Raw genomic sequence first — 13,764 nt, forward strand, 5'->3', positions numbered from 1 at the left:
TCTCATTGTTCTTAAAAATAAATAAAACTGTGTTGAATATTTGTACCCGCAGTTATTTAAGAAATTATTAGACAGCTAAAACTGGTGGGCAAACACCCCTGACATCAGTGTATCATCATTTTAAAGGCTATCTAAATGATCTAGTGTAACTTGTTGCAACGGCATAAGTCAGGTAAACAAAACTCTTGTGAAATTCAACAGCAACTTATTTCAGAGAAACATAACATTATCATATATCCTTTACACAGCCAAGTAACATTTAATTATTAAATGTCAATTATGATAATTTGACACCTGTTTGGATTAATTTTGGGGGGGAAGAAATGATCATTTCAGTAGTTTTGTATGTAAATGTTGTAATCAAGTTTAGTACGTACTGATTATTAAATTTAAGCACTTATTAAAATGTTGACGTAAAGTCAAAACAATTTAACTTATTTTCCAAACTAATCAGCAATTTAGATTTTTGGCAAAAGTTCTGTTGCAGTCATGAAAATGCAGCTTGATTTTAAAGTTTACAGTGAATTTTAGTTTATTTTCATTTAAAAATCATCAATCGATTACCTTTATATATTTAACAACCAGTGTTCAATATCGCAGACTTAATTCTACAAGAGCAAGACACCATGTCAACGTGGATTAATTAAAAAAAACAATAAATAAAAAAAAACAACCCCACACAAGTCAGAACAGATTTTTTTATTTTATTTGTTGTAACAGGAGCACAATGGTCTAATTCTAAACAATTTATACAGGTTAAACATGTTAATCATTTAAGTTTAAAGTAACGTTCAGTAATAAAACGGTGTGTGCATGCGGATTAGTTACTAAAAAAAAAAAAAAGTCACCCTCATTACAACAGATTTTTTGTTACAAAATATTCAGAAATGGTAGTCTCTAGAGGCCAGAAACTCCACAATATCGGTTCCGTTGTGATAACTCCTCGTCCCACCTTAGATTACATGGGTAACCAAAGCGTGCCGACACGAGGCTCACAAATACTTACCATCGGTGTCCCAAACCTTGCCACGGCAAAAAGCACACCTGAAAGACGACAAAATGACCATTAGAAAATGTAAGACGTACAATTACAACATAGAAATAACTACTCGCATTAATACAAAATAGTTCAAATGTATCCCAGTGATTGAGGATAGAACCAGCCGATGGGAACATGCTGGCACCGAAGACATTGCACTGGTACTAATATACCTCCATACATACACACAAGAGTACAACACAACCTCGAGTATGCCAAGAATGGAGGCCTTTACTACAAGGCCATACAGATTACGTTCATTAAACGTTCAAACAAAGTGCGTTTAAATCACGCAAATAAAAGTAACAACACACCATCGCGTACCTCTTCTGAATACTGCCAAAGCACAGAGAAAGAAAAGGAAGCGTTCGCGTCGTTTTATACGAATTGTGTCGTCATGTCAGCGTAAAACGAAAACAGCCAATCACTTCAAGTAGCGGGAGTGGGTGGAGGCACATGTTGCATGTTTTCCGCCAGAGGACGCAGTAAGGGTTCAACAAGCCGACTCTTCTTGGTTATCTTTTTGATTAAGGAATTCACATTTTGTACACTCTGGTATTTTCTGTATATATCTGTATACTGTTATATATTATGTGGTGTTAATAAAATAAAAACAAGCCTAATCTTCATTTGAATCAAAGTGCTCTTCAAGGCAAGTCAGTCCACTTGGCGGCCATCTTTGTTTGGAATGCTCCCAGGCAGTTATATATAATATTATTGTGGCATTTTTTTTTGACTCGGACATTTTTGTCCTATAAGGACCTTTTTCCACAGGAATTCGGAGGATTTATGAAGTATAGCCTATCCTTCGTAGGCACACTCACAACCCACAATTATTTGCTTCAGCGGAAATGGCTAAAAACGCCAATTTGCCCGTAAATATGATGTTCAAACACAAGTGATGTTAATTTACAAGTTAAAGTACTTCAGTAGACGGATGCAGAGTATATAATATGTATAATTATATTAATATATAATTAAAATAAAGTATTAGACTAAAAGTACACCTGTAAAATCTATTTTCTTTTCTCTTTACATCATTATAACTCTCCTAAAATGTACCTCATATATTCCCTTCCAGAGGGACTTTGTTCCCTTCTCACTCAAAGCGCTCGCGCATGTTAAAGAGTGGCGTGCTGTCATAGCAACCAGTTTGTACTACGAAGGCCGTCGGGTGCAGGGCAAAGTTCACAACGCAAGATGGCGGCTTCCTGTGACAGGTATTGTCTGCTCAGTCAGAGTAATAGGATTAAAACAATAAAACATTCTGCATGGCACGTACATTTAAAAGGCGTTTTTACTTTTATACCGTTCGTATTACTCGTTAAATACGTAATCGCCTCCACAGCATATGAATTATTCCTGACGACTGAATAAATGTTGAGATCTTTGCCATCACAAGAAGTACTGTGACGGTTCCATGATAAAATTGTGTTTTCAGAGGGGGATACCCCATGCTTCTTAATGATTAGTGTATTCAGATACCGCGGTGAATTTTTTTTCTTCCTTGGGTTGCCACCTTGGCAATGTTCAATTCCTAGACACCTTATAAATGACATATAAATGTATTGCTGGCAATCATACAAGAAATAAAACATGTTATTTACTCTGTCTTTTATATGGAAATTGCTATTATATAGCATATAATTCAATAAAACAACATCATTACACAAAACGAAGGTTTAAACTAATTTGAAGCTTCAAATTTTATAAAAGCACTTGCATTAATTCTTCGGTTAAAATGTGTGTATTATTTGAACTGTAAAGTTCCACGTCATGTTTACGAAGTTGTAAAATTGGCTATAACGTTATACAGAAAAGGTTTATAAGTAATTGTATCACACTAAAATCATGTTTACACACATATTGTTTACATATTGTGGTTATACCTTTGTAAAAGTGAGTATTTTAACTTGGCCCCCATTCACTTCCATTGTAAGTGCCTCACTGGAACACAGATTTGTGCTTTTCAAAGAAAAAAGGAGGAATGAGTCGAAATAATGTTTTTGGTAATCAACATAATGCCACAGATGCTTTCAATTCAGCTTAACTTGTGTTGAACCCGGAACATTCCTTTTAACATATGATATACCTATTCTGACCCTAAGCAGTTTTCTTGAGTTTATGGTTCACATTGAACATTTAAATGTTTTAAAATGTAAATATGTATGTATTACGTTATGCATAAAGAAAAAAAAAACTATTTGTGCATTTAAACCAAAGTAACTCAAATAATTGCAAACAAATCTCAAAAATCTATTTTCAAGATTTGCAGTATGCATTTCAATTGAATAACACATTTCCATCAGATTGAATTTAGTAATTTAAATTTTAATGCGTAATTCTTAAAAAATTCTGGAATGGAATTACATTTTTTTTCAGGGCAGATGGCCAAAAACCAACTATTCTGGAAAATCCTGGATGGGTGACAATCCTATGTCTTCCTCCAATAAACACCTCATTAAAAGCTTATTGCTTGCAAATATAATTCTGCTACGGGTTGACAATCGCAATAAAAATTAACTTGACCTGTTCTGAATTATTACACACTTGTGCTTGGAGACTTTTTCCTTTCATTAAAAGTATTTTTAATATTTTCATATTTTCCATAGTTTTCTCAATAGACTTTGCAAGTTTACGCAAGAGTCCTGCTGTTTTGTGTCTTCCCTTCATGTGAAATATAGCAAATTATTTTTTCCAGTTTGGTGCCGTTGGTTCTGCTGTTCTTCTGTCTGAGTGCTTATGCTGTGGATCGCAGCAACTTTAAAACATGCGATCAGAGCGCCTTTTGCAAGTGAGTATCATTTCACACCATAGAAGTAGAAAAGAAGTTTATCTCAGACAACTGCAATTGGTCTAAATAATAGTCTTTTAAACAACAATCCTTGGAATACATTTTTTAAACAATCATAATCTTTAGTGTCCAAACGTCTCAAAAGAGACAAAAATTGCTCTGAGATATCAATGGCATTCAATGGAGAGACTATACTGTCTTGTAGTAAACAGTTGTGATCCGATATCATTTGCCACTTTATTCCACACTAATGACAATCTTTGATATCAAACAAGTGTAAACTGGGTCAGTGATGACTTATCCCTTCCGTGGTTTGATAATCCGTATCAAATCTTTGATACAGAACAACCATAAAAGATTTGCATTTGTAAAAGCACTTTCTGTGTGTATGTTTGCAGGCGTCAGAGGGAGTTGAAACCCAGTCAGTCTCCATACAGAGCTCTGTTGGACACGCTGGAGCTGAGCAAATCCAGACTCACCCTGCAGCTCATCAACGACAACAACAAGGTCAGTGGGTGTACAGTTCACCGAGGAACAGTTTTTCGCCTACAGGCTAATTTCATGTAAAAGTGGGCATTTTTCTATTTAATTTGTTTGTGTAGGGAAAAACATTACAATATGAACAAGATCTCAACTTTGATTTGTGTTTATGTAGGTTCGCTTGCTGCTTGAGTTGTACAGACTTCAGGGGAACATGACACGAGTGAAGATTAATGAGCTCAAACCACTGAAGCCTCGCTATGAGGTTCCAGATATACTCATCACTGATCCACTTACTGAGCCGTAAGTCAAGTCTACCATACCATCAAAGAGGCTTTTGACACAATGGGCCTATTTATACTGAGTCACTTCATGCGTCCTGATTGATCGAATGCCTGTCCGATTGGGTATGCACATTCCACTTAGCCATGTAAATGTGTTTCTACAAAACTGATATTAAAGGGATAGTTCACCTCAAAATAAAAATTCTCACCCTCATGCCATCTCAGATGTGTAGGACTTTCTTTCTCCTGCTGAACACAAATTACAATTTTAAGAAGAATATCTCAGCTCTGTAGGTCCATACAATGCAAGTGAATTGTGGCCAGAACTTTGAAGCTCAAAAAATCAATTAATGGCAGCATAAAGGTAATCCATATGACTCCAGTGGATAAATCCATGTCTTAAGGAGCAATATGATGGGTGTGGGTGAGAAACAGATAAATATATATTTTTTACAATAAACTTTCACATTCTCCTTTTGTTTTTGGCGATTTGCATTCTTCGTAGGGGCGGCTGTGGCTCTGTTGGTAGAGCGGGTCGGCCACTAATCGCAGGGTTGGTAGTTCGAATCCGGCCCACATGACTCCACATGCCGAAGTGTCCTTGGGCAAGACACTGAACCCTAAGTTGCTCCCTAGTGCCTTGCATGGCAGCTCTGCCGCCATTGGTGTATGAATGTGTATGAATGGGTGAATGAGTCACAGCGTAAATTGCTTTGAATACCGTTAAGGTTAAAAAGGCGCTATATAAGTGCAGACCATTTACCATTTGTGCATATCGCCACCTACTGGCAGGGAGGATAATTTATAGTAAAAAAAATACCTTAAATTGTAATCTGTTTCTCCCTCACACTTATTATATCACCTGTGATTAATTATAATGAAAATTTGACCATATATATATATATATATATATATATATATATATATATATATATACACACACTATTTAATTCAACATAATGTTCTACATTAAAAAAGAATATTTACACCAAATAGTGTATTTATTTTTGAAATTACAAAAACAGCTGGAAATTATGCAGCTATATTACAACCACAAATAGCTATAAATTGACAATAGCTTCCAAGATTATCACAAATAATTCTCACAATTTTAACAAAACCACATCTTTGTTAGCTGGCAAGATAACTTCACCTGGGTAACATAACAGCAGAATTTGTGACAACACAGCATTGGCCCTATAGGGCAAGTATCAGTTCCATCAATGGCCCGAATCTTTCTCTCAAACACACCTTGCATTATAATCTCAGAGAATTGACAGTTGCCTTATGTGTTATTATTGTAATACTAATTAATTAATAGCAACATTTCCATGTGTGTGGTCAGGATGTCAGTGGTGACTCAGGATGAGAATGGTCTGGTGTTATCTCTTGGTGGGGACGAGCAGCGTCTCATCGTAAGTGCTCTGCCATTCAGGCTGGACATCATGGAGGGTCCTCAAGTGCTCGTGTCCCTTAACTCCCGTGGTCTACTGGCCTTTGAGCACCTCAGAGCGCGCAAGGACACGTGAGTCCAGAAACAATCATCAGAAACTGCATCATATTTAGGAAGTGTAGCCCAGTAGAAATACTGTGTGTAAGACTAGTTGATTTACATCAGTATGGAGTCGGATTACTAGAACATTTGCCTTTTGGTAGTATGTTTCACAATTAAATAATGCTGATGAAATAATCTGATAAATATAAATGTGATGTGGTAGCTGCAGCTGATTCTGAATTACTATTATAGATGTTTTAAAAATGAACTGTGATCTGCACTTCAAACTAATGTTTCACTCTCTTTCTACATTGTCTACAGTTTTTTGATTAAGCCTTACATTTATAGAAATGCAATTTTAGTCTTAACAGATCAGTATGGCACAGCAGTGTAATGAAAATGTTTCATACTTTTTTTTTTAATCTGTAGAGCTTGTCCTGTTTTTATCAACTCGGGATGCACAGAGATGAAAATGTTTGACCGATACTGATACTGAGTTTTAACAAAAACCACTGGCTGATACCGATATTTTACAACTTACCTTATTTTGCCATCAGATCACTGTTTAAGTCAGGAATGGTTAATAAAATGAACAAAGAGGTGCAAAAGCTTTTTCACTGTTAATAAACAATAAAACATTTATATTGCCAATATAGCATTGTATCTGTTGAACACATGACACCACAGTGAAAGATAAACATGACTAAATATGATAACCTGATGATTGATATTAATTTTTTTAATTTTCTAAAACATTGTTGCACTTCTTTTTTTGTAGTTTAAAACATAGCCTTTTGAGGTTTAGTAATCGCACAAAGCCATATTGCTATTTCAATCTTAATTCAATCAATCGTGCTGCGTTAATGGATTTCATACATATATCGCAGAAGCCAAAGTCTGCTGGTTTCAAAACATTTTGAATGGTTTCCTTAAGTTATCGGTAAGTGCCGCTTTCACAACCATCACGTCCATTTATGGCTTTTTTCTGCATTAACGTGAGGAGACATATTTAAAATTCTTAGGTTTCATATCGCATTTTCATGCTTATTACCGATGTACTTGTGTTTTTAATTTGGTCAATAACTGGCTGATAGATATCGGCAGCCGATACATCTGTGCATCCCTAGTATACAGTGATTTAGTCAACAAATCTTGATGGTAAGGTTAGTGCACACTACACAACTCAAGCTCATCTACTTTGATATTTTGAGTTGGTGACTGGTCAGCAACGAAGATTCTCAGATCCTATGGCCAACGGTCATGTAGTGTGCGTACTTCTGCGACATGCCCAGACTAGTCGCAGACACTACGACGGATTTCAAACCTGCTTTATATCTAGACATCTTGTTGTCAGGTGTCCCGACGAGCGAGAGACCGATAATGAGCAACTGCAAATGAAAAACAGAGAGAGAGCAGAGTAGATGCATTGAGAAGTAGGAGACAAAAAATAATATGAAAATAAAACAATACAACACCATTGTCTTCGTACCTGATGACTCATCAATATGTTTAGATGATTTTGTTTTTTTTCATTCTGTGCAAACCAGTGCACTAAACTGGTGCAAGCCATCTCAAAGGTCTACTTCTGTTCCGATAACGCAAAACACATCTTAGCGGGTTTTCACACTGAGCATGTTTGATGCGGTCCGATTCCGAGTGTGATTGTTCCCCCTGCAGCGTTGGTCTGGTTTCACACTCACTTGATTCAATTGAACCCTGGTCCATTTGCATTCATCTTATGTCATCACAAACACATGGTGAACACAACGTGACTCATCATACTTTTTGTTATTTTGGAGCCATTATGCACAGCAGAGTGAACGATAACTGCATATATGTGCGCTTCATGGCGTTTCTCATCAGATATCCAAGGGAAGGCGGCTTGCTGCTGCTCGCAAACGGTGTTTTTTGAGGAGACAGCTGATTGCAAGGAACTCATTTGTATCTTTGTTTACACTGCACGCTTACTCGCGCTCGTGTCCAAGGTGAAGTTATCGCCACTGTCATCTCCTATTGTACCCTATATTTATAACCTATAATAGTATTTATATATAGCATTTATAAGGTGTATAGATAGATAGACAGACAGTATTTATAGTGTTGATTGTACTTGTATGTCATTGTGGTGTCATTACTTTTTTTGGGACTTTCAGGAATGTGTGGATCCTCATGTGTTGTCTAAAATAATGATGTTGTCATCAGCTAAAACGCATGCGCAGGTTACTTTACTTCTGAACGAGTGCGCACCCGAGTCCGAGTTGCTTTTACATTCACGCGAATTGCTCTGCAGTTCCATTGGAACCGAACTCAGAAAACCTCCTACAGGTTGTCTCGGGTTCGGTACCACAATGCGCACCCCGTACCGCATGGGAGCTTTCACATTACCAATTTTTTATGCGAACCGTGCTCTGTTTCGAACTAAACTGCCAGTGTGAAAGCACCCTTAATAGCCAGTGTAAACAGGGCTTCAGTCGGGGACGAATTATCTTGTCGTTGATACACCCAGTCGTGTAGTGTGCGCAGGGCACCTACTGCAAGTCAGTTAGTGTGTGCTGAATCATGACATATAGCCATGTCCAAAAGTATTGGCAGTGACATAAATTTTGTGTTTTGTAAAGTTTGCTGCTTCAGTATTTGCAGATTATATTTTCACATATTTCTATGGTATACTTGAAAACAATGATAGGCTTTTCTTTTTAAACCTTTTATTGGCAAAAACATTCAATGTATGCAAAGAAACAATATTTACAGTGTTAACCCTTGTTCTTCATAACTCTGCAATTCGCTCTGGCATGCTAGATATCAGCTTCTGGGACAAATCCTGATGGATGGCGATCCATTCTTGCCTTATTAGTGCTCTGAGTTGATTAGTGCTATTAGTGTTCTGCTTGTCCAATCGCCCTTTGAGGATTGACCACAGGTTCTCTGTGGGATTAAGATCCGGGGAGTTGCCTGGCCACAGATCCAAAATTTAAATGTAATGATCTCCGAGCCACTTCATTATCACTCTTGCCTTGTGACATGGTGCTCCATCTTGTTGGAAAATGCACAGATCATCACCAAATTGCTCCTGGATTGTTGGGAGAAGTTGCTCTTGCAGGACGTTTTGATACCGTTCTTTATTCATGGCAGTGTTTTTGGGCAGAATTTTGAGAGTGCGCACTCCCTTGGATGAAAAGCAACCCCACACATGGATGGTCTCAGGATGCTTCACTGTTGGCATGACATGACATCTCATGGTAGCGTTCACCTTTTCTTCTCCGAACTATCGATTTTCCAGATGTCCCAAACAGTCGGAAGGGGGCTTCATCAGAGAAAATAACTTTGCACCAGTCTTCTGCTGTCCAATCCTTGTACTTCCTGCAGAAATTCAGTTTGTCCTTGAAGTTTTTCTTGGAGAGAAGTGGCTTCTTTGCTGCCCTTCTTGACACCAGGCCATTGTCCAAAAGCCTTTGCCTCACTGTGCGTACAGATGCACTCACGCCAGTATTGAGCAAGCTCTGCACTGGTGGTGACACAATTCCGTAACTGACTCCTCAAGAGGAGACGGTCCTGGTGCTTGCTGGACACTCTGGGATGGCCTGAATCCTTCTTCATTGCAGTTGAACCTCTCTCCTTGAAGTTCTTGATGATCCGGTAAATGGTTCTTTCAGGTGAAATATTCTTTGCAGCAATTTCCTTGCATGTGAGGCCATTTTGATGCAAAGCGATGATGGCTGCACGTCTTTCTTTAGAGAGGTAACCATTGCGAACTATAACACAATGATTGGAAGCACTTCTTCCCTCCTTTTATAGCAATAAGTCTGCTCTTATAATCCAATCAGAATGATTGAGTGATTTCACCTGACTAGTACTCGTTCACACTTTCCCAGGTGCTGCTGATATGATTTTGGTTTTTTAGCCCTGGCTCAAAATGACTGTGAAACTTTGGGTTTTTGTGATAAAGTTAATTTTTTTTGCCAATTAAGCTTTTTGCAATTATTTTAAATGCATCTGATCACTCTGCACACTAATCTAGAAACAATGTGAATCAACACCACAACAACTGAAGCAGAAAACTTTGCAAAACACAAAATGTATGTAACTGCCAATACTTTTGGCCACGGCTGTACACCTTTTTCAATTATATTAACTACTATTTGCTTTTTTAACACAATTGAAAATATTTAATAATCATTAATATGAATATGACTTAGTATTAGGGAGAATCTCACAGAAACTGTCAAGAAATTTCAGGGTCTTGTTTCACCTCAAAATAAATAAATAATTAAAAAAGGAATTGCATTTTGTGTAAAGTTTTTGTTTTTTGGGACCAATAAGTTTTTGTGTATTGTGACATTATTTTCATGACAGCTAGGCACATCCCTGCCCCCCTACATTCTCCGTAATGTAATGTAGAAATGCTGATATTATTACATTGTATTAATATTATTACAATTTTAGTATACATTATGGAAGTATTTGTTGTATTGAATTTAATGTATGCAGATTTTAACGAAATGGAATCATTATGTCCAGACAAGAGGATTTTAATTTCTGTTTACACGATCAGATTCCTTTTCAGTAATATGAATTGGGGGGGGGGGTTATTTGTTTTTATTTAATCATCCATGAATAAAATTCCTTTTATAAAAGTGGTCAAATTAAGAAAATGTTTTCATAGGGTGCATTAGGGCCTCGAATGCAATAAATGTGTTTGGTCACTATTTATATGGTCAGATTAGGCACATGGACTCTCTGCATTCATTCTTGCTGTTGCTTCTTTTTTCATTACTCACTTTCCCGCTGTCTTCGCTTACTTCGCTTGCATCCGTACAAGCCTGATGGAGCACAACAGTGACTGCCCACTTTCCCAATTTCTCGCATTTCAGGATATTACATTATTCAGAATACATCTAAAAACTCTATTTCTTGTCAATTACCATAGTAGCTCTACAGGCTGGTGATAACGCTGGACTGTAGAGTTGATCGAGAGTGCAAGGAAAATGTATAATTCACTATGCCTTATGGTAGTGGGCATTCACTGTTAATTATTAATGATACCTTAATATAAACCTTTTAAGACAGACCTACTGTGAGCTCCAATGTTATTTAATCAATGGCATATCAGAAAATTTTGTTTAATAGTGAAATTCCTACTGAAGAACTACACTACCCAAAAAAATCTACCAATCTGACCATCGCTATGAACAAATTGCGGTAAAAGAACCCAGCAGCGACTGTCAAACTTGAAAATGAGCATGTTTACATGCACACAGAGAACCGTGTATACATGAGATGTAAAATAATCACGTTATTCTCTGGTTTTGATGTGAAACTGTGAAGAGAGAAACGCTCAACACATGTGCTCATTGGACAAGCCAATGAGAACACCGGTAAAGGTGTTTACATGCCACATGAAATCGCCGTAATGGGCAAAAATCTACCCGTGTCTACTGGTTTATTCTTATGACTTTTATGACCTTACACACGTTGTCCGCTTATTAAGCATAATCTGTGTAAGAATGTGCATGTAACACACTCAATGTCAACATTGCATCTGAGAAAAATTCCTTACCGTAGAAGGAAACGTGAAAACATGAAACAGCCACCAAAGTAAGTATGCACGTAGCCTACTATCTAAATGTCACTTCAAAACATACACTTTAAAAAATGCGATTATTGGTATTTTTGTACATTGTGAAATTAAGTTTAGACCAAATGCTAAAAAGTGTGTTGCATTAGCTCATTTATAAAAAGTTAATTGAGTAAGCAGTAAAAATCATGTTAAGTGAACACCATCCACTAAAAGTCTGAATCCATTTAAACATTTCATAGCAATGTAATGACATCACTTTTTGATGACTGTGTTGAGTACCACTTGGCCTTTATGAAATATAATTTTGTTCTCAACTTAAACATAAATGTATTAAGTTGATTTCAAGTGTACTGGTTTAGTGTTTTCAATAGAGCAGCTTTCCCTTTTTTCTGTGTGCTTCTTGATTCTTAAATGCATTTGTGCTGAAATTGATTAATCGACAATCCATAAACTTAATCGGCCAAATGATTATATTCATTAACATCACTAGTCATGATTCACCTTGAAGCTGCTTAGTTTGGTTCATGGCTTTTATGAAGGATTTTATGTAATCCCTATGGACCGTTGCTCTCTTTTTGCTGCACTTCCTTTTTCCATGGTAACAGCAACTTCTCTGATTGGTGGATCTTGCTTAAGGATTATGGGTAATGTAGTACTTCACTAGGAATTTGGCGGTTAAAAGTAATGCTTTAAAAATTAAGTCAAAATCACATCGACTTGTAAGTTTTACAGAAGCTTACCATTATTTAGCAACATATGGTCTTATCGTATGTGGGTCTTGAAATGTTTATACATGATGCGTTAGTATAACTTTACTATGGAGATTTTGAATCTTATTTTTACTTTTGGAATCCTACTGTCATGCTCTTTATAACATTTTGGTGAAATGTATTGGATGATATGAATATAATCTTGAATAATTCTGGAATATTTTTTGTGGTATGGTACTTGTTTTGTGTTGTTGAAAGGGAAAATTCTTTATAATTGTTATGTCATTTATTTAGTATTAGAAATGACTGATATTTTGTTAAATTGAGAATATTTGCACAACAAATGACACATTAATTTGAAATATTGTGGTCTGGGATTTGTATCTTTTAAACAACAACAGGTCATTTATTAGTGTCAGACATTATTTCATTCAGATATAATGTAAATGTTTTAACTGGAATTCTCATCACTTTCTATTTTCCTCCCCTCTTTTTCTCATCTTTCCTCTTCCCTCTCTTCTGTCACGCTCTGCAGTATCTCTCATAAAATAAGTAGCACAGTTGGTAGCATGTGGGACTCGCTCAAGAGCATTTTCTCTAGGTAACATCCCTTTGTCCAGTTCTTAACTGTGTGTGTGGATGCACCTGATTGTGCACTTAAGCTTAAAAGTCACAGGTTTACAATGTTTCTTTATTAAATGTTCTTAATGTGTGTATATTTATTAGTAATGTTTCAGTTTTATGCGTCAATAGAGTTTTAATATCTGCAAATCCCAAGAATAATATATATATTTTTTTATCAAATTCTCTAATAAAAGTACACTAATGATAAACCTAATCTTTCTGTCTAAAGGTATTACATATTTCATATAACATATTCTTCAGTATATTACAAGTGTGTGTTTTATATGATTTTTCTCCCCAATTTGGAATGCCCAGTTCTCAATGCGTTTTAAGTCCTCATGTAGTGACTCGCCTCAATCCGGGTGGCGGAGGACGAATCTCAGTTGCCTCCACTTCTTAATCCGTCAACCCACGCATCTTATCGTGTGGCTTGTTGAGCATGTTACCGTGGAGACATAGCTCGTGTGGAGGCTTCGCGCCATCCACGCACCCCACCGATGCGTGGATTCCACCACAAGGAGGTTACCCCATATGACTCTACCCTCCCTAGCAACCGGGCCAATTTGGTTGCTTAGGAGACTTGGCTGGAGTCACTCAGCATGCCCTGGTAGTCAGCGTCTTTACTCACTGAGCTACCCAGGCATCCTGTTTTATGTGATATTAAAACACTCTTGATGGTAACTAAAGTGTTATCTGTAAATGAGTAGTTTACCGATCCCACCAATGGAACCAATGTAAACAAAAATGTTGGCACATTATT

At 36.8% G+C, this 13,764-nt stretch overlaps 1 protein-coding gene and 1 non-coding gene across 2 annotated transcripts in view; one reads left to right on the forward strand and one right to left on the reverse strand.

Moving 5' to 3' along the window:
• Nucleotides 1-1,133: 1,133 nt before the first annotated feature.
• LOC127633991 (small nucleolar RNA SNORA57) lies at nt 1,134-1,267 on the reverse strand. Its single transcript, XR_007969296.1, has one exon. It is a non-coding gene; the product is annotated as a small nucleolar RNA SNORA57 (small nucleolar RNA).
• Nucleotides 1,268-2,225: 958 nt separating this feature from the next.
• The window catches only part of LOC127625847 (neutral alpha-glucosidase AB-like), a 30,440-nt gene continuing 18,901 nt past the window's right edge, over nt 2,226-13,764 (forward strand). The window contains exons 1-6 of the mRNA XM_052101262.1: nt 2,226-2,259; nt 3,741-3,833; nt 4,232-4,340; nt 4,489-4,616; nt 5,943-6,122; nt 12,916-12,981. Of these exons, the coding sequence (XP_051957222.1) occupies nt 2,240-2,259; nt 3,741-3,833; nt 4,232-4,340; nt 4,489-4,616; nt 5,943-6,122; nt 12,916-12,981 (596 nt within the window). The 5' untranslated portion in view covers nt 2,226-2,239. The remainder of the gene's footprint in view (nt 2,260-3,740; nt 3,834-4,231; nt 4,341-4,488; nt 4,617-5,942; nt 6,123-12,915; nt 12,982-13,764) is intronic.

The sequence above is a fragment of the Xyrauchen texanus genome, chromosome 3 (assembly GCF_025860055.1).
Source record: "Xyrauchen texanus isolate HMW12.3.18 chromosome 3, RBS_HiC_50CHRs, whole genome shotgun sequence".
Lineage (NCBI taxonomy): Eukaryota > Metazoa > Chordata > Actinopteri > Cypriniformes > Catostomidae > Xyrauchen > Xyrauchen texanus.